Genomic DNA, 21,602 nt, shown 5'->3' on the forward strand with positions numbered 1-21,602 from the left:
TATACATATATATATATATGTATATATATATATGTACTCAGTCTCTCCTGGTACTTCCTCACACAGGTCTCCTTCTCAAGCTCACTTACTCTCACCACCCTCTTCACCCCAACATTCACTCTTCTTTTCTGAAAACCCATACAAATCTTCACCTTAGCCTCCACAAGATAATGATCAGACATCCCTCCAGTTGCACCTCTCAGCGCATTAACATCCAAAAGTCTCTCTTTCGCACGCCTGTCAATTAACACGTAATCCAATAACGCTCTCTGGCCATCTCTCCTACTTACATATGTATACTTATGTATATCTCGCTTTTTAAACCAGGTATTCCCAATCATCAGTCCTTTTTCAGCACATAAATCTACAAGCTCTTCACCATTTCCAGAATGGAAAAAGGTGAGAACAATGGAAGCAAGGGGAGTGGGGGAGGAATGGGATGTATTTAGGGAATCAGTGATGGATTGCGCAAAAGATGCTTGTGGCATGAGAAGAGTGGGAGGTGGGTTGATTAGAAAGGGTAGTGAGTGGTGGGATGAAGAAGTAAGAGTATTAGTGAAAGAGAAGAGAGAGGCATTTGGACGATTTTTGCAGGGAAAAAATGCAATTGAGTGGGAGATGTATAAAAGAAAGAGACAGGAGGTCAAGAGAAAGAGGTGAAAAAAAAAGGGCAAATGAGAGTTGGGGTGAGAGAGTATTATTAAATTTTAGGGAGAATAAAAAGATGTTCTGGAAGGAGGTAAATAAAGTGCGTAAGACAAGGGAGCAAATGGGAACTTCAGTGAAGGGCGCAAATGGGCAGGTGATAACAAGTAGTGGTGATGTGAGAAGGAGATGGAGTGAGTATTTTGAAGGTTTGTTGAATGTGTTTGATGATAGAGTGGCAGATATAGGGTGTTTTGGTCGAGGTGGTGTGCAAAGTGAGAGGGTTAGGGAAAATGATTTGGTAAACAGAGAAGAGGTAGTGAAAGCTTTGCGGAAGATGAAAGCCGGCAAGGCTGCAGGTTTGGATGGTATTGCAGTGGAATTTATTAAAAAAGGGGGTGACTGTATTGTTGACTGGTTGGTAAGGTTATTTAATGTATGTATGACTCATGGTGAGGTGCCTGAGGATTGGCGGAATGCGTGCATAGTGCCATTGTACAAAGGCAAAGGGGATAAGAGTGAGTGCTCAAATTACAGAGGTATAAGTTTGTTGAGTATTCCTGGTAAATTATATGGGAGGGTATTGATTGAGAGGGTGAAGGCATGTACAGAGCATCAGATTGGGGAAGAGCAGTGTGGTTTCAGAAGTGGTAGAGGATGTGTGGATCAGGTGTTTGCTTTGAAGAATGTATGTGAGAAATACTTAGAAAAGCAAATGGATTTGTATGTAGCATTTATGGATCTGGAGAAGGCATATGATAGAGTTGATAGAGATGCTCTGTGGAAGGTATTAAGAATATATGGTGTGGGAGGAAAGTTGTTAGAAGCAGTGAAAAGTTTTTATCGAGGATGTAAGGCATGTGTACGTGTAGGAAGAGAGGAAAGTGATTGGTTTTCAGTGAATGTAGGTTTGCGGCAGGGGTGTGTGATGTCTCCATGGTTGTTTAATTTGTTTATGGATGGCGTTGTTAGGGAGGTAAATGCAAGAGTTTTGGAAAGAGGGGCAAGTATGAAGTCTGTTGTGGATGAGAGAGCTTGGGAAGTGAGTCAGTTGTTGTTCGCTGATGATACAGCGCTGGTGGCTGATTCATGTGAGAAACTGCAGAAGCTGGTGACTGAGTTTGGTAAAGTGTGTGGAAGAAGAAAGTTAAGAGTAAATGTGAATAAGAGCAAGGTTATTAGGTACAGTAGGGTTGAGGGTCAAGTCAATTGGGAGGTGAGTTTGAATGGAGAAAAACTGGAGGAAGTGAAGTGTTTTAGATATCTGGGAGTGGATCTGGCAGCGGATGGAACCATGGAAGCGGAAGTGGATCATAGGGTGGGGGAGGGGGCGAAAATTCTGGGAGCCTTGAAGAATGTGTGGAAGTCGAGAACATTATCTCGGAAAGCAAAAATGGGTATGTTTGAAGGAATAGTGGTTCCAACAATGTTGTATGGTTGCGAGGCGTGGGCTATGGATAGAGTTGTGCGCAGGAGGATGGATGTGCTGGAAATGAGATGTTTGAGGACAATGTGTGGTGTGAGGTGGTTTGATCGAGTGAGTAACGTAAGGGTAAGAGAGATGTGTGGAAATAAAAAGAGCGTGGTTGAGAGAGCAGAAGAGGGTGTTTTGAAGTGGTTTGGGCACATGGAGAGGATGAGTGAGGAAAGATTGACCAAGAGGATATATGTGTCGGAGGTGGAGGGAGCAAGGAGAAGAGGGAGACCAAATTGGAGGTGGAAAGATGGAGTGAAAAAGATTTTGTGTGATCGGGGCCTGAACATGCAGGAGGGTGAAAGGAGGGCAAGGAATAGAGTGAATTGGAGCGATGTGGTATACCGGGGTTGACGTGCTGTCAGTGGTTTGAATCAAGGCATGTGAAGCGTCTGGGGTAAACCATGGAAAGCTGTGTAGGTATGTATATTTGCGTGTGTGGACGTATGTATATACATGTGTATGGGGGGGGGGGGGGGTTGGGCCATTTTTTTCTTTTGTTTCCTTGCGCTACCTCGCAAACGCGGGAGACAGCGACGAAGTATAAAAAAAAAAATATATATATATGTATATATATATATATCCCTGGGAATAGCGGAGAACGAATACTTCCCACGCATTCCTCACGTGTCGTATAGGGCGACTAAAGGGGACGGGAGCGATGGGCTAGAAACCCTCCCCTCCTTGCATTTTAACTTTCTAAAAGGGGAACAGAAGAAGGAGTCACGCGGGGAGTGCTCATCTTCCTTGAAGTCTCAGACTGGGGTGTCTAAATCTGTGTGGATGTAACCAAGTTGAGAAAAAAAGGAGAGATTGCTAGTATGGTTGAGGAAAGAAACCTGGATATTTTGGCTCTGAGTGAAACGAAGCTCAAGGGTAAAGGGGAAGAGTGGCTTGGGAATCTCTTGGGAGTAAAGTCAGGGGTTAGTGAGAGGATAAGAACGAGGGAAAGAGTAGCACTACTCCTGAAACAGGAGTGGTTGGATCATATGATAGCGTGTAGAAATTAAACTCTAGATTGATATTGGTAATTTGAAAGTGGATGGAGAGAGATGGGTAATTATTGGTGCATATGCACCAGGGCATGAGAAAAAAAATAATGAGAGGCAATGGTTTTTGAAGCAGCTGAGTTATTGTGTTATTAGTTTTGATGCACGAGACTGGGTTATAGTGATAGATGATCTAAATGCAAAGGTGAATATTGTGGCTGTTGAGGTAATAATTTGTGTTCATAGGGTGTTCAGTGTTGTATATGGAAATGACGAGCTTGTAGATTTGTGTGCTGAAAAATAACTGGTGATTGGGAATACCTAGTTTAAAAAGAGAGATGTACATAAGTATACGTATGTAAGTAGGAGAGATGGCCAGAGAGCGTCATTGGATTACATGTTAATTGATTGGCGCGCGACAGAGAGACTTTTGGATGTTAATCTGCTGACAGGTGCAACTGGAGGGATGTCTGATAATTATCTTGTGGAGGCGAAGGTGAAGATTTGTAGAGGTTCTCAGAAAAGAAGAGAGAATATAGGGGTGAAGAGAGTAGTTAGAGTAAGTGAGCTTGGGAAGGAAACTTGTGTGAGGAAGTACCAGGAGGGACTGAGTACAGAATGGAAAAAGGTGAGAACAAAGGAGGTAAGGGGAGTGGGGGAGGAATGGGATGTATTTAGGGAAGCGGTGATGGCTTGTGCAAAAGATGCTTGTGGCATGAGAAATGGGAGGTGGGCAGATTAGAAAGGGTAGTGAGTGGTGGGATGAAGAAGTAAGATTATTAGTGAAAGAGAAGAGAAAGGCATTTCGACGATTTTTGTAGGGAAATAATGCTAATGACTGGAAGATGTATAAAAAAAAGAGGCAGGAGGTCGAGAAAAAGGTGCAAGAGGCGAAAAAGAGGGCAAATGAGAGCTGGGGATAGAGAGTATCACTGAAATTTACGGAGAATAAAAAGAATGTTTAGGAAGGAGGTAAATAAAGTGTGTAAGACAAGGAAACAAATGGAAACATCAGTGAAGGAGGCTAATGAGAGGTGATAACAAGTAGTGGTAATGTGAGAAGGATATGGAGTGAGTATTTTGAAAGTTTGTTGAATGTGTTTGATGATAGAGTTGCAGATATAGGGTGTTTTGGTCGAGGTGGTGTGCAAAGTGAGAGGCTTAAGGAGAATGATTTGGTAAACAGAGAAGAGGTAGGAAAATCTTTGCGGAAGACGAAACCCGGCAACGCAGTGGGTTTCGATGGTATTGCAGTGAAATTTATGAAAAAAGGGGGTAACTCTATTGTTGACTGGTTGGTAAGGTTATTTATTATATATATGACTCATGGTGAGGTGCCTGAGGACTGGCGGAATGCATGCATAGTGCCATTGTACAAAGGCATAGGGGATAAGAGTGAGTGCTCACATTACAGAGGTATAAGTTTGTTGAGTATTCCTTGGAAATTATATGGGAGGGTATTGATTGAGAGGGTGAGGGCATGTACAGAGCGTCAGATTGGGGAAGAGCAGTGTGGTTTCAGAAGTGGTAGAGGATGTGTGGATCAGGTGTTTGCTTTGAAGAATGCATGTGAGAAATACATAGAAGAGCAAAAGGATTTGTATGTAGCATTTATAGATCTGGTGAAGGCATATGGTAGAGTTGATAAAGATGCTCTGTGGAAGTTATTAAGAATATATGGTGTGGGAGGGAAGTTGTTAGAAGGAGTGAAAAGTTTTTATCGAGGATGTAAGGCATGTGTACGCGTAAAAAGAGAGGAAAGTGAATGTTGGTTTGCGATGTCTCCAAGGTTGTTTAATTTGTTTATGGGTGGGGTTGTTGGGGAGGTGAATGCAAGAGTTTTGGAACGAGGTGCAAGTATGCAGTCTGTTGTGGATGAGAGAGCTTGGGAAGTGAGTCAGTTGTTGTTCACTGATGATACAGCGCTGGTGGCTGATTCGGGTGAGAAACTGCAGAAGCTGGTGACTGAGTTTGGTAAAGTGTGTGAAAGAAGCTGAGAGTTGATATGCATAAGAGCAAGGTGATTAGGTATAGTAGGGTTGAGGGACAAGTCAATTGGGAGGTAAGTTTGAATTGAGAAAAACTGGAGGAAGTGAAGTGTTTTATATATGTGGAAATGCATTTAGCAGCGAATGGAACCATGGAAGCGGAATTGAATCATCGGGTGGGGAGGGGGTGAAAGTTCTGGGAGCGTTGAAATATTTGTGGAAGTCGAGAACGTTATCTTCGAGAGCAAAAATAGGTATTTTTGTAGGAGCATTGGTTCCAACAATGTTATATGGCTGCCAGGCGTGGGCTATGGATGGAGTTGTGCGGAGGAGGGTGGATGCGCTGGAAATGAGGTGTTTGAGGACAATATGTGGTGTGAGGTGGTTTGATCGAGTAAGTAATGAAAGGGTAAGAGAGATTTGTGGTAATAAAAAGAGTGTTGTCGAGAGAGCAGAAGAGGGTGTTTTGAAGTGTTTTGGTCACATGGGAAGAGTGAGTGAGGAAAGATTGACAAGGAAGATATATTTGTCAGAGGTGGAGGGAACGAGGAGAAGTGGGAGACCAAATTGGATGTGGAAGGATGGAGTGAAAGGGATTTTGAGTGATCGCGTGCGAGGAATAGAGTGAGTTGGAGGGATGTGGTGTTCCGGGGTCGACGTGCTGTTAGTGGATTGAACCAGGGTATATGAAGCGTCTGGGGTAAACCACGGAAAGTTTTGTGGGGCCTGGATGTGGAAAGGGAGCTGTGGTTTCGGTGCATTATACATGACAGCTAGAGACTAAGTGTGAACGTATGTGGCCTTTGTTGTCTTTTCCTAGCGCTACCTCGCGCACATGCGGGGGAAGGGGGTTGTCATTTCATGTATGGCGGGGTGGCGATGGGAATGAATAAAGGCAGACAGTGTGAATTGTGTGCATGAGTATATATGTATGTGTCTGTGTGTGTGTGTATATATGCGTACATTGAGATGTATGGGTATGTATATTTGCGTGTGTGGACGTGTATGTATATACATGTGTATGTGGGTGGATTGGGCCATTTCTTTCGTCTGTTTCCTTGCGTTACTTCGCAAACGCGGGAGACAGCGACAAAGCAAATAAAAAAAAAAATATATATATATATATATATATATATATATATATATATATATATATATATATATATATATATATATATATATATATATATATATATATGTAATGTCAATATGGAAAATTTATTTTGATTTCATTTGGACTACAGTGGTCGCCGCCAACAATGATACCCAGGTGACGGAGCTGCGGTCAAGCCACAACTACACACAGTGCTGCAGAGACAGTGGCGTCATCTCAGCGTGCCTTGGATTCTGCTCTATACACAACATTTTAGAAGGAGAAACAGGAATCGAACCGGAGGCGTGTGAAACACATTTTCCTTATATCGTCAAGTGCATGGCAGGTAGGATGTGTTCTTTTATATTATTGTTCAATGACACACATTACATATAGCCTTATATTTCTTTGGTATACTTCTAGAATTTCTTGTATTACATCTATTCTTCGTAGCATGTTTAGGTAATTCTCTTCTGGTGATAAACAACGTAATGATAGTATTAATAACGAATTGACAAAAGGTAAGTTGAAATCGATGATGATGATGATGATAATGATAACTAATGATTATGATAATATTAATGATACTCATAATAGTAATAATCATGACGGTAATAATAATGCTAATAATGAGAATAATAATGATAATGATAATAATAATAATAATAATAATAATAATAATGATAATAATAATAATAATAATAATGATAATAATAATAATGATAATAATAATAATAGTAATATGATAATGATAATGTTACTACTAATGATAATTATGATAATGATATCAATTATAATAAAAATAATAATTATTATCATCATTATTCTTAGTATTATTACAATAATAGTAATGATAATAATGATAATGATACCTTAGTCACTGAATCTTTCTATTCACCAAGATGTTTACATCTCTTGATAATCTACTTTTGCTTTAGAAAAACACTCAGGATTATTTACAAAAGTTGGTGTTAGCTCTCGGCATGATATGTCAAATTTCAACGTCACAATCAATCAGTTTTCTCAGTTAGACTTGGAAAATGACTTGAACAACAGTTGGTCAGTATACTTCTGCTTACTCTCGTTCTATTATCAATTATGCTTGACATATTTATTGGAGAATGTTATCAAACAGTCACTATTAATGGTAACCTTATGACTGGATGTGGTTAAGTATAGGTTTGCATGAATGATGAATATATATATATATATATATATATATATATATATATATATATATATATATATATATATATATATATATATATATATATATATATATATATATATATATATATATATATATATATATATATATATATGACAGAGTTGATAGAGATGCTCTGTGGAAGGTATTAAGAATATATGGTGTGGGAGGCAAGTTGTTAGAAGCAGTGAAAAGTTTTTATCGAGGATGCAAGGCATGTGTACGTGTAGGAAGAGAGGAAAGTGATTGGTTCTCAGTGAATGCAGGTTTGCGGCAGGGGTGTGTGATGTCTCCATGGTTGTTTAATTTGTTTATGGATGGGGTTGTTAGGGAGGTGAATGCAAGAATTTTGGAAAGAGGGGCAAGTATGAAGTCTGTTGTGGATGAGAGAGCTTGGGAAGTGAGTCAGTTGGTGTTCGCTGATGATACAGCGCTGGTGGCTGATTCATGTGAGAAACTGCAGAAGCTGGTGACTGAGTTTGGTAAAGTGTGTGAAAGAAGAAAGTTAAGAGTAAAAGTGAATACGAGCAAGGTTATTAGGTGCAGTAGGGTTGAGGGTCAAGTCAATTGGGAGGTAAGTTTGAATGGAGAAAAACTGGAGGAAGTAAAGTGTTTTAGATATCTGGGAGTGGATCTGGCAGCGGATGAAACCATGGAAGCGGAAGTGGATCATAGGGTGTTGGAGGGGGCGAAAATCCTGGGAGCCTTGAAGAATGTGTGGAAGTCGAGAACATTATCTCGGAAAGCAAAAATGGGTATGTTTGAAGGAATAGTGGTTCCAACAATTTTGTTTGGTTGCGAGGCGTGGGCTATAGATAGAGTTGTGCGCAGGAGGGTGGATGTGCTGGTAATGAGATGTTTGAGGACAATGTGTGGTGTGAGGTGGTTTGATCGAGTAAGTAACGTAAGGGTAAGAAAGATGTGTGGAAATAAAAAGAGCGTGGTTGAGAGAGCAGAAGAGGGTGTTTTGAAATGGTTTGGGCACATGGAGAGAATGAGTGAGGAAAGATTGACCAAGAGGATATATGTGTCTGAGGTGGAGGGAACTAGGAGAAGTGGGATACCAAATTGGAGGTGGAAAGATGGAGTGAAAAAGATTTTGTGTGATCGAGGCCTGAACATGCAGGAGGGTGAAAGGAGGGCAAGGAATAGAGTGAATTGGATCGATGTGGTATACCGGGGTTGACGTGTTGTCAGTGGATTGAATCAGGGCATGTGAAGCGTCTGGGGTAAACCATGGAAAGCTGTGTAGGTATGTATATTTGCGTGTGTGGACGTGTATGTATATACATGTGTATGGGGGTGGGTTGGGCCATTTCTTTCGTCTGTTTCCTTGCGCTACCTCGCAAACGCGGGAGACAGCGACAAAGCAAAAAAAAAAAAAAAAAAATTGGAAAGGATCACAATTTTGCGCGTGATCAAGATATTCCTATGAGTCCACGGAGAAAATGAAACACGAAAAGTTCCCAAGTGCACTTTCGTGTAATAATCACATCATCATGGGAGACACAAGAGAGGAATATAACAGTCAGTTGATATCCATCGAAGAGACGAAGCTATGACGCCATTTGGTGAACATGTGATTGTCCAAAACATATTTTGGACAATCACATGTTTACCAAATGGCGTCACTTTTCGATGTATATCAACTGACTGTTATATTACTTTCTTAGGTAGTAAAAGCTTTACGGAAGATGAAGGCCGGCAAGGCAGCGGGTTTGGATGGCATTGCAATGGAATTTATTAAAAAATAGGTGACTATCGTCGACTGGTTGGTAAGGTTATTTAATGTATGCATGATTCATGGTGAGGTGCCTGAGAATTGGCGGAATGCTTGCATAGTGCCATTGTACAAAGGCAAAGGGGACAAATGTGAGTGCTCAAATTACAGAGGCATAAGTTTGTTGAGTATTCCTGGTAAATTATATGGGAGGGTATTGATTGAGGGGGTGAAGGCATGCACAGAGCATCAGACTGGGGTGGAGCAGTGTGGTTTCAGAAGTGGTACAGGATGTGTGGATCAGATGTTTGCTTTAAAGAATGTATATGAGAAATACTTAGAAAAGCAAATGGATTTGTATGTAGCATTAATGGATCTGGAGAAGGCATATGATAGAGTTGATAGAGATGCTCTGTGGAAGGTAGTAAGAATATATGGTGTGGGAGGCAAGTTGTTAGAAGCAGTGAAAAGTTTGTATCGAGGATGTAAGGCATGTGTACGTGTAGGAAGAGAGGAAAGTGATTAGTTCTCAGTGAATGTAGGTTTGCGGCAGGGATGTGTGATGTCTCCATGGGTGTTTAATTTGTTTATGGATGGGGTTGTTAGGGAGGTGAATGCAAGAGTTTTGGAAAGAGGGGCAAGTATGTAGTCTGTTGTGGATGAGAGAGCTTGGGAAGTGAGTCAGTTGTTGTTCGCTGATGATACAGCGCTGGTGACTGATTCATGTGAGAAACTGCAGAAGCTGGTGACTGAGTCTGGTATAGTGTGTGAAAGAAGAAAGTTGAGAGGAAATGTGAATAAGAGCAAGGTTATTAGGTACAGTAGGGTTGAGGGTCAAGTCAATTGAGAGGTAAGTTTGAATGGAGAAAAAGTGGAGGATGTGAAGTGTTTTAGATATCTGGGAGTGGATTTGGCACCGGATGGAAACATGGAAGCCGAAGTGAATCATAGGGTGGGGGAGGGGGCGAAAATTTTGGGAGCCTTGAAGAATGTGTGGAAGTCGAGAACATTATCTCGGAAAGGAAAAATGGGTATGTTTGAAGGAATCGTGGTTCCAACAATGTTGTATGGTTGCGAGGCGTGGGCTATGGATAGAGTTGTGCGGAGGAGGGTGGATGTGCTGGAAATGAGATGTTTAATGACAATATGTGGTGTGAGGTGGTTTGATCGAGTAATTAATAATAGGGTAAGCGAGATGTTTGGTAATAAAAAGAGTGTGGTTGAGAGAGCAGAAGAAGGTGTTTTGAAATGGTTTGGTTACATGGAGAGAATGAGTGAGGAAAGATGGACCAAGAGGATATATGTGTCGGAGGTGGTGGGAACGAGGAGAAGTGGGAGACCTAATTGGAGGTGGAAAGATGGAGTGAAAAAGATTTTGAGTGATCGGGGCTGAACGTGCAGGAGGGTGAAAGGCGTGCAAGGAATAGAGTAAATTGGAACGATGTGGTATAGCGGGGTCGACGTGCTGTCAATTGATTGAACCACTGCATGTGAAGCGTCTGGGGTATACCATGGAAAGTTCTGTGGGGCCTGGATGTGGAAAGGGAGCTGTAGTTTCGGTGCATTATTAGATGACAGCTAGAGACTGAGTGTGAACGAATGTGGCCTTTGTTGTCTTCCTAGCGCTACTTCGCGCACATGAGGGGGGGAGGGGGTTGTTATTTCATGTGTGGCGGGGTGGTGATTTGAATGAATAAAGGCAGCTAGTATGAATTATGTACATGTGTATATATGTATATGTCTGTGTATGTATATATATGTATACGTTGAGATGTATAGGTATGTATATTTGCGTGTGTGGACGTGTATGTATATACATGTGTATGTGGGTGGGTTGGGCCATTCTTTCGTCTGTTTCCTTGCGCTACCTCGCTAACGCGGGAGACAGCGACAAAGTAAAATTAATAAATAAATATAGATATGTAAATATATGTATATATATATATATATATATATATATATATATATATATATATATATATATATATATATATATATATATATATATATATATATATATATATATATGTATGTATATATAATATATATATATATATATATATATATATATATATATATATATATATATATATATATGTATAGAGAGAGAGAGAGAGAGAGAGAGAGAGAGAGAGAGAGAGAGAGAGAGAGAGAGAGAGAGAGAGAGAGAGAGAGAGAGAGAATCCATTCATACTTCCGTAAAGGTGTCGGTGAAGTATAATATAACTTGTGTTCAGATGTGAAATGACTGACTTATTATCCTTTGGGAAGGTGAGTAAAATAATTGGTATATTGTGGATTTCAGAGTGTCCCTTGTGGCATATGTGTTACCATTAATTGGTTTAGGTATGTTTGGCAGGCTATTTATATCTGTTGAGCAGAGAGAAGCATGCGAAATATTCTTATAGTTAGTTCAGTGGAAGCAAATTTCTATTTTTGCCTCTTTTGTATAAATGCAGATGAGACTAGAACTTGAGATCAGTTCAGTTCCTCATCTATAAATGCAGAACAAGAGGATGTAGTGAGGTGGTTTGGTAGGCCTTCGCATCAGTATAAAGCGGGACACTGTGAACACTACATCAGATGATAACGCAACACATGAGCCGAAAAGGTGACTAGCCATTGGTGTAGTTAGCGACCGTACGGCTCGTGCAGAACGTTGCTGATAGATGATAGTATCCTACGTGTTTATATGGAACATACTAGACGTGCGATTTCCATATTGGTAAATGGTCGTTAACAACACATTCTAATGTGATTCAACCAAAGGGAATTTCATTATCAAGTAAATGATCTAGTTCTGTGTGGAATATCATGTATGGAGTTTTGTTAAGACTTGATAGTTAGCCTATGTTATATCTGACATACAAGGATTGGAGCGTGTTGTAGCTAAAACTCCCAAATTCATTTCTTAAAACAGAAACTGGTAAATCATTTATTTCTTTAAACAGAAACTGGTAAATCATTTATTTCTTTAAACAGAAACTGGTAAATCATTTATTTCTTTAAACAGAAACTGGTAAATCATTCATTTCTTTAATCAGGAACTGGTAAATCATTTATTTCTTTAAACAGGAACTGGTAAATCATTTATTTCTTTAAACAGGAACTGGTAAATCATTCATTTCTTTAAACAGGAACTGGTAAATCATTTATTTCTTTAAACAGGAACTGGTAAATCATTTATAGTGAGCTAATTTTGCAACCCCAGGACCCCTTTTATGGGGCTCCTGCTGCTCCGAGGCTGCACTGCAATCAGGAGTAAGGATATGAGGGAATCCTCTTGTGTTAGATGTTACTGAACGAGACTGTACTTCATTCCGTCTGTTGAAAATGATACATCCACAAGCAGGCAGAGCCCAGCAGATCTTGTACATATACACCATAGGTAATATAGGTCATATCTGTGACATCTAAAAGAAAACATCTTTGATAGAGACGTATGAATATGGTCTCTCAGGTAAATTTCACCAAACCCCCGAACCGATGTTCTTCAAATGATGAAATATTCCAGCGTATGTAGAGGAAGATGTTTTATTTCCACGATTCAGGGTAGAAGTGATATTCAGAGTACGTAAGTTCCGGTACTACTGCATAAATCAGTCATATACTCATGCTAACTATGTTGTATCATCTACACTCATGTCTGGCGTGTCCTTTTGACATACGCTGACATACCTGTGCCGACGTGAACGTGAAGACATGCGCAACCATGTGCCGTGTTGCGAGAAGGAGAGAGTACCAGACATCTGCCAGGACCTGTGTCGGGGTGAATATACTCTACAGAAGGACAACATACAGTCACAGTTCTCCTGTACTGCCTACACTGAGGTTACGCTCATGTGTATCTCCGAGGGGGTAGGTGAGTGTATCTCTGGAGTAATCCATCTCGTTCCCCCACCACTTACAACAGTCACGTGAGTCTCACATGTACAGATGATTAGCAGCTGTACATTCTAGCTTTTCCTTGGAAATATGATCCTCATATGTCAGAAACTCTCATTAAATCTGGATAATGTACAATGCACGCACTTATTTGTGATTGTTCTCAGACTTCAGGCCAACAGACGTATAATATCATTCCTATGAGCTAACGTATTCCCTCCCTTCTAACAGAGCTCATACCCCTGCCTCCGGAGAGCCCTAACGTGGTGGTAACGGGGCCGAATTCTGTTCAGGTAAAATGGAGCCATCCCTCCGCTGGGAGTCCACCACCTGAGTACTACCTCATCAACATCACCACCATCACCAGGTATGAAGAGGGAAGATGCTAGCAACAAAAGGGATGAAGAGTCAGGTGTTTGCAATTACTGGGTCACGGGAATTTCCCAGTGAAGATGAGGAGACAACATGACACTCATGAGTAAAGGGGTTTCTCACAAAATTTGAGTTGCATTAAGGTTGGGACATTTGAAACACGGGTCTGTTGGAATGATCCAACACGCAAATACAGCGCACCACACTCTCAGCCTCACGCACATCCACCTTATGTAAACGTACACTGTGACTAGCTTGTGTGGGCCCGCCCGGAGTACTTATGGGTTCGAATCCTGGGTGTGGCATTCGGCTCACACCCCTTCCCTTGAGGCTTGTCAGTAAATGGGTAACTAGCTTGGGCTGGTGTGTGTGTGTGCGTGTGTGTGTGTGTGTGTGTGTGTGTGTGTGACTGCTATTTGTTTATTACGGGAGAGAGTTTACACTAGTGTAGCCCCTTATTTTAACCATCTATATATGTACAATGTCATCCCTATCATGTACAAACTTACACACACACACACACACACACCATATGGAGGAGTCAGAACGGGGACAGAATCTATAGGGAATATATGATTGAGGGAACTAAGTAAAACATCATGTTCTTTTGATAGTACAGATTATGAAAGAGGAATTCTATAACTCGATCATAGACCAATGCTGGTGGAGGTTCTGTGTAATCTAAGATGAAGGTTTCTGAACATAGGTACCACTGGATGCAAACAGAGGGGAGAAATGGAAGAGGAGAGATGCATGGTCAATTATAGTTTGCCAAAACTGAACAAGATTACCATGGACGACACCCCGGCCAGTCGTCATATGAAAAGAATAAGAGAGCTAAATGTGAATATTGAAAGATATGTTGAGAGGAACGGAGAAACTCTGAAGGGATTGTTGAAGACAAGGCAAAATACAAACCAAAAAAATGTCATAAGTTTATCAGGAACACATTATAGATATGCTAAAGAGCAGCCAATCGGCGTAATGAATTCTAAGGGAGGAACTATTGCGAATGATGAGGAATTATGCGGTGCAGAACACTACTGATGGGATGGAAAGTAATCCTGGAAGGTATGGAATCTTGTAGGCATGACATTGATTGCGTATTAAAACAACATGAAGTATTTTGGCCCATATAATGCCATGGTCATGATGAACCATTCCCATTATGTGCTGAAAAAAGAGGTGAGGCAAATATTAGGTCACTCGTATCGTTCCGTTGGTCGCAGGAGGTGCGCGTATTTCGAGGGATATGGGAAAGGGTAAATGTCGTGCCTGTATTCAAATAATAGCGATCGAAAAATCATGCCGAACTACAGGTCAACTCTTTAACAAGTGGGATTTGCAAAACATTTGAAAACATAATCATAAAACATATGAATGTCTACTTGTAAAGGAGAAACTGCCCAACTGGGAGTCACGACGGATTCAAGGAAATGAGGTTTTACCTTACCTCGGTGGAAGGAAGCAAAAGGTGCTAGTTAGAGGAGGATCCTCGGAATGGTAGGGTGTCACAGGGTTCGGAATTGGATCTACTGTTATATTTGATGTGGATAAATGACTTTCCTGAACATGTAAAGAATAACCTGGACAAAATCTGAAGGTAGTCTGGCATGTGGTTAACGAATTTCAGTCCAAGTGAGTCAAGATAATGAGGATGGGATATAATGAACGAAGGCACCAGTGAGAGCTCCACACTTGCAGGATTTTTGTAGAGGCATGCCGTCGGCTGGCTAATATCAGAATCACATTTACGTGTCTGAATAAGGACATGTATGATAAGCTATAAATAATGTATATATATATATATATATATATATATATATATATATATATATATATATATATATATATATATATATATATATATATATATATAATGTGTGTGTGTGTGTGTGTGTGTGTATATGTGTGTATGTGTGTATATGTGTGTATGTATGTGTATATGTATATATATATTATCCCTGGGGATAGGGGTGAAAGAATACTTCCCACGCGTTCCTCACGTGTCGTAGAAGGCGACTAGACGGGACGGGAGCGGGGGGCCAGAAATCCTCCCCTCCTTGTAATTTTAACTTTCTAAAAAATGGGAAACAGACGGAGTCACGCGGGGAGTGCTCATCCTCCTCGTAGACTCAGATTGGGGTGTCTAAATGTGTGTGGATGTAACCAAGATGTGAAAAAAGGAGAGATAGGTAGTATGTTTGAGGAAAGGAACCTGGATGTTTTGGCTCTGAGTGAAACGAAGCTCAAGGGTAAAGGGGAAGAGTGGTTTGGGAATGTCTTGGGAGTAAAGTCAGGGGTTAGTGAGAGGACAAGAGCAAGGGAAGGAGTAGCAGTACTCCTGAAACAGGAGTTGTGGGAGTATGTGATAGAATGTAAGAAAGTAAATTCTCGATTAATATGGGTAAAACTGAAAATTGATGGAGAGAGATGGGTGATTATTGGTGCATATGCACCTGGGCATGAGAAGAAAGATCATGAGAGGCAAGTGTTTTGGGAGCAGCTGAATGAGTGTGTTAGTGGTTTTGATGCACGAGACCGGGTTATAGTGATGGGTGATTTGAATGCAAAGGTGAGTAATGTGGCAGTTGAGGGAATAAGTGGTATACATGGGGTGTTCAGTGTTGTAAATGGAAATGGTGAAGAGCTTGTAGATTTATGTGCTGAAAAAGGAATGCTGATTGGGAATACCTGGTTTAAAAAGCGAGATATACATAAGTATACATATGTAAGTAGGAGAGATGGCCAGAGAGCGTTATTGGATTACGTGTTAATTGACAGGCGCGCGAAAGAGAGTCTTTTGGATGTTAATGTGCTGAGAGGTGCAACTGGAGGGATGTCTGATCATTATCTTGTGGAGGCTAAGGTGAAGATTTGTATGGGTTTTCAGAAAAGAAGAGTGAATGTTGGGGTGAAGAGGGTGGTGAGAGTAAGTAAGCTTGGGAAGGAGACTTGTGTGAGGAAGTACCAGGAGAGACTGAGTAAAGAATGGAAAAAGGTGAGAACAATGGAAGTAAGGGGAGTGGGGGAGGAATTGGATGTATTTAGGGAATCAGTGACGGATTGCGCAAAAGATGCTTGTGGCATGAGAAGCGTGGGAGGTGGTGGGATGAAGAAGTAAGATTATTAGTGAAAGAGAAGACAGAGGCGTTTGGACGATTTTTGCTGGGAAAAAATGCAATTGAGTGGGAGATGTATGAAAGAAAGAGACAGGAGGTCAAGAGAAAGGTGCAAGAGGTGAAAAAGAAGGCAAATGAGAGTTGGGGTGAGAGAGTATCATTAAATTTTAGGGAGAATATAAAGATGTTTTGGAAGGAGGTGAATAAAGTGCGTAAGACAAGGGAGCAAATGGGAACTTCAGTGAAGGGCGCAAATGGGGAGGTGATAACAAGTAGTGGTGATGTGAGAAGGAGATGGAGTGAGTATTTTGAAGGTTTGTTGAATGTGTTTGATGATAGAGTGGCATATATAGGGTGTTTTGGTCGAGGTGGTGTGCAAAGTGAGAGGGTTAGGGAAAATGATTTGGTAAACAGAGAAGAGGTAGTAAAAGCTTTGCGGAAGATGAAAGCCTGCAAGGCAGCAGGTTTGGATGGTATTGTAGTGGAATTTATTAAAAAAGGTGGTGACTGTGTTGTTGACTGGTTGGTAAGGTTAAATTATTTAATGTATGTATGACTCATGGTGAAGTGCCTGAGGATTGGCGGAATGCGTGCATAGTGCCATAGTACAAAGGCAAAGGGGATAAGAGTGAGTGCTCAAATTACAGAGGTATAAGTTAGTTGAGTATTCCTGGTAAATTATATGGGAGGGTGTTGATTGAGAGGGTGAAGGCATGTACAGAGCATCAGATTGGGGAAGAGCAGTGTGGTTTCAGAAGTGGTAGAGGATGTGTGGATCAGGTGTTTGCTTTGAAGAATGTATGTGAGAAATACTTATAAAAGCAAATGGATTTGTATGTAGCATTTATGGATCTGGAGAAGGCATATGATAGAGTTGATAGAGATGCTCTGTGGAAGGTATTAAGAATATATGGTGTGGGAGGCAAGTTGTTAGAAGCAGTGAAAAGTTTTTATCGAGGATGTAAGGCATGTGTACGTGTAGGAAGAGAGGAAAGTGATTGGTTCTCAGTGAATGTAGGTTTGCGGCAGGGGTGTGTGATGTCTCCATGGTTGTTTAATTTGTTTATGGATGGGGTTGTTAGGGAGGTGAATGCAAGAGTTTTGGAAAGCGGGGCAAGTATGAAGTCTGTTGGGGATGAGAGAGCTTGGGAAGTGAGTCAGTTGTTGTTCGCTGATGATACACCGCTGGTGGCTGATTCATGTGAGAAACTGCAGAAGCTGGTGACTGAGTTTGGCAAAGTGTGTGAAAGAAGAAAGTTAAGAGTAAATGTGAATAAGAGCAAGGTTATTAGGTACAGTAGGGTTGAGGGTTAAGTAAATTGGGAGGTAAGTTTGAAAGGAGAAAAACTGGAGGAAGTGAAGTGTTTTAGATATCTGGGAGTGGATCTGGCAGCGGATGGAACCATGGAAGCGGAAGTGAATCATAGGGTGGGGGAGGGGGCAAAAATCCTGGAAGCCTTGAAGAATGTTTGGAAGTCGAGAACATTATCTCGGAAAGCAAAAATGGCTATGTTTGAAGGAATAGTGGTTCCAACAATGTTGTATGGTTGCTAGGCGTGGGCTATGGATAGAGTTGTGCGGAGGAGGGTGGATGTGCTGGAAATGAGATGTTTGATGACAATGTGTGGTGTGAGGTGGTTTGATCGAGTAAGTAATGTAAGGGTAAGAGAGATGTGTGGAAATAAAAAGAGCGTGGTTGAGAGAGCAGAAGAGGGTGTTTTGAAATGGTTTGGGCACATTGAAAGAATGAGTGAGGAAAGATTGACCAAGAGGATATATGTGTCTGAGGTGGAGGGAACGAGGAGAAGTGGGAGACCAAATTGGAGGTGGAAAGATGGAGTGAAAAAGATTTTGTTTGATCGGGGCCTGAGCATGCAGGAGGGTGAAAGGCGGGCAAGGAATGGAGTGAATTGGATCGATGTGGTATACCGGGGTTGACGTGCTGTCAGTGGATTGAATCAGGGCATGTGAAGCGTCTGGGGTAAACCATGGAATTATTGCATGACAGCTAGAGACTGAGTGTGAACGAATGGGGCCTTTGTTGTCTTTTCCTAGTGCTTCCTCGCACACATGAGGGGGGGAGGGGGATGGTATTCCATGTGTGGCGAGGTGGCGATGGGAGTGAATAAAGGCAGACAGTGTGAATTTTGTGCATGTATATATATGTATGTGTCTGTGTGTGTATATATATGTGTACATTGAGATGTATAGTTATGTATATTTGCGTGTGTGGACGTGTATGTATATGCAATTTGTATGGGTGTGGGTTGGGCCATTTCTTTCGTCTGTTTCCTTGCTCTACCTCGCAAACGCGGGAGACAGCGACAAAGCTGAATAAATAAATAAATAAATAAAACATATATATATATATATATATATATATATATATATATATATATATATATATATATATATATATATATGTATATATATACATATATATATATACCTATATGTATATATATATATATATATATATATATATATATATATATATATATATATATATATATATATATATATATATATATATATATATATATATATATATATATATATATAAGTATATATATATATATATATATATATATATATATATATATACATGTATATATATTTGCGAGGTAGCGCAAGGAAACAGACGAAAGAAATGGCCCAACCCACCCCTATACACATGTATATACATACGTCCACACACGCAAATATACATACCTACAAAGCTTTCCATGGTTTACCCCAGACGCTTCACATGCCTTGATTCAATCCACTGACAGCGCGTCAACCCCGGTATACCACATTGCTCCAATTCACTCTATTCCTTGCCCTCCTTTCACCTTCCAGCATGTTCAGGCCCCGATCACACAAAATCTTTTTCACTCCATCTTTCCACCTCAATTTGGTCTCCCTCTTCTCCTCGTTCCCTCCACCTCCGACACGTATATCCTCTTGGTCAATCTTTCCTCACTCATTCTCTCCATTTGACCAAACCATTTCAAAACACCCTCTTCTGCTCTCTCAATCACGCTCTTTTTATTTCCACACATCTCTCTTACCCTTACGTTACTTACTCGATCAAACCACCTCACACCACACATTGTCCTCAAACATCTCATTTCCAGCACATCCATCCTCCTGCGCACAACTCTATCCATAGTCCACGCCTCGCAACCATACAACATTGTTGGAACCACTATTCCTTCAAACATACCCATTTTTGCTTTCCGAGATAATGTTCTCGACTTCCACACATTCTTCAAGGCTCCCAGAATTTTCGCCCCCTCCCCCACCCTATGATCCACTTCCGCTTCCATGGTTCCATCCGCTGCCAGATCCACTCCCAGATATCTAAAACACTTCACTTCCTCCAGTTTTTCTCCATTCAAACTCACATCCCAATTGACTTGACTCTCAACCCTACTGTACCTAATAACCTTGCTCTTATTCACATTTACTCTTAACTTTCTTTTTTCACACACTTTACCAAACTATATTTATATATATATATATATATATATATATATATATATATATATATATATATATATATATATATAGAACCAAAACTGAGTTTTACCGTTCACGTCTGATCACCGCGCCTGGAGAAGCATAAGGATCAAACCGAAAGGTTCCAGAAAAGAGTATGTAAGTCAGTATCTGAATTAAAAGAGCTGAGCTACTAAGTGCCTGAGCGCTTCTAATCTGTCCCCTATGGAGGAGAGATGAAGGAGGAAGGAGGACAAGAGTTGATCACAGCCTTCAAGTATCTGAATCAGTTGGACGACGTCGACAGTGGGCAGTTCTTCATGAGATGCAGTGCCAGAATTACCAGAGGCCGTGAAAAAAACTTGGTCACGAAGGTTGTTAGAAAGAATGTCCGAAAGTCCTGTTTTAGCGCAAGAGCCGTCGGATGGTTCTAATAGACTAAACAAAGAAGTTATGGCTGCCAGCGTACGGTAAACAGATGTTTGATAAGTTAGGATACTTGATGGGTTAGAAGGTTCAGGATATATGGTTCACATGTGTACTATCCTCTCCCAGTTCTCTATAGATTGGTGATTACAAACACATTGACATAAAAGAAAAAACAAATGATATTTTATGACACTTTGAAAGCACGCAATTTACAATGATTTTCTTTGCCAGTCCGATTTGTTCACTTAAGATATCTTCGTACAGAAAAAAAAGAAAATCCACAACCTGTGTGCGTGAAATATTTTTGTCTAAATCTTCAGGTTTGACCCACCAGAAGACGTCACGGCCGACTTGTCCAGCGAGATTGATGATATAGACACTGAAGATGACCTACAGTACCTGCCCAAGCAAATGCAGATCAAGGTAAGTTTACGTTAGGATATTCATAAATCTCTCTCTCTCTCTCTCTCTCTCTCTCTCTCTCTCTCTCTCTCTCTCTCTCTCTCTCTCTCTCTCTCTCTCTCTCTCTCTCTCTCTCTCTCTCTCTCTCTCTCTCTCTCTCTCTCTCTCTCTCTCTCTCTCTCTCTCTCTCTCTCTCTCTCTCTCTCTCTCTCTCTCTCTCTCTCTCTCTCTCTCTCTCTCTCTCTCTCTCTCTCTCTCTCTCTCTCTCTCTCTCTCTCTCTCTCTCTCTCTCTCTCTCTCTCTCTCTCTCTCTCTCTCTCTCTCTCTCTCTCTCTCTCTCTCTCTCTCTCTCTCTCTCTCTCTCTCTCTCTCTCTCTCTCTCTCTCTCTCTCTCTCTCTCTCTCTCTCTCTCTCTCTCTCTCTCTCTCTCTCTCTCTCTCTCTCTCTCTCTCTCTCTCTCTCTCTCTCTCTCTCTCTCTCTCTCTCTCTCTCTCTCTCTCTCTCTCTCTCTCTCTCTCTCTCTCTCTCTCTCTCTCTCTCTCTCTCTCTCTCTCTCTCTCTCTCTCTCTCTCTCTCTCTCTCTCTCTCTCTCTCTCTCTCTCTCTCTCTCTCTCTCTCTCTCTCTCTCTCTCTCTCTCTCTCTCTCTCTCTCTCTCTCTCTCTCTCTCTCTCTCTCTCTCTCTCTCTCTCTCTCTCTCTCTCTCTCTCTCTCTCTCTCTCTCTCTCTCTCTCTCTCTCTCTCTCTCTCTCTCTCTCTCTCTCTCTCTCTCTCTCTCTCTCTCTCTCTCTCTCT

General features: G+C 41.0%; 1 protein-coding gene across 1 annotated transcript in view; it reads left to right on the plus strand.

Moving 5' to 3' along the window:
• Positions 1-21,602, plus strand: part of LOC139755693 (Ig-like and fibronectin type-III domain-containing protein 2) — a gene marked incomplete at its 3' end in the record, with an annotated part of 712,838 nt that overhangs the window by 625,500 nt on the left and 65,736 nt on the right. The window contains exons 7-10 of the mRNA XM_071674338.1: positions 6,341-6,535; positions 12,817-12,978; positions 13,233-13,368; positions 20,728-20,830. Of these exons, the coding sequence (XP_071530439.1) occupies positions 6,341-6,535; positions 12,817-12,978; positions 13,233-13,368; positions 20,728-20,830 (596 nt within the window). The remainder of the gene's footprint in view (positions 1-6,340; positions 6,536-12,816; positions 12,979-13,232; positions 13,369-20,727; positions 20,831-21,602) is intronic.

The sequence above is a fragment of the Panulirus ornatus genome, chromosome 19 (genome assembly GCF_036320965.1).
Source record: "Panulirus ornatus isolate Po-2019 chromosome 19, ASM3632096v1, whole genome shotgun sequence".
Taxonomy (NCBI): Eukaryota; Metazoa; Arthropoda; class Malacostraca; order Decapoda; family Palinuridae; genus Panulirus; species Panulirus ornatus.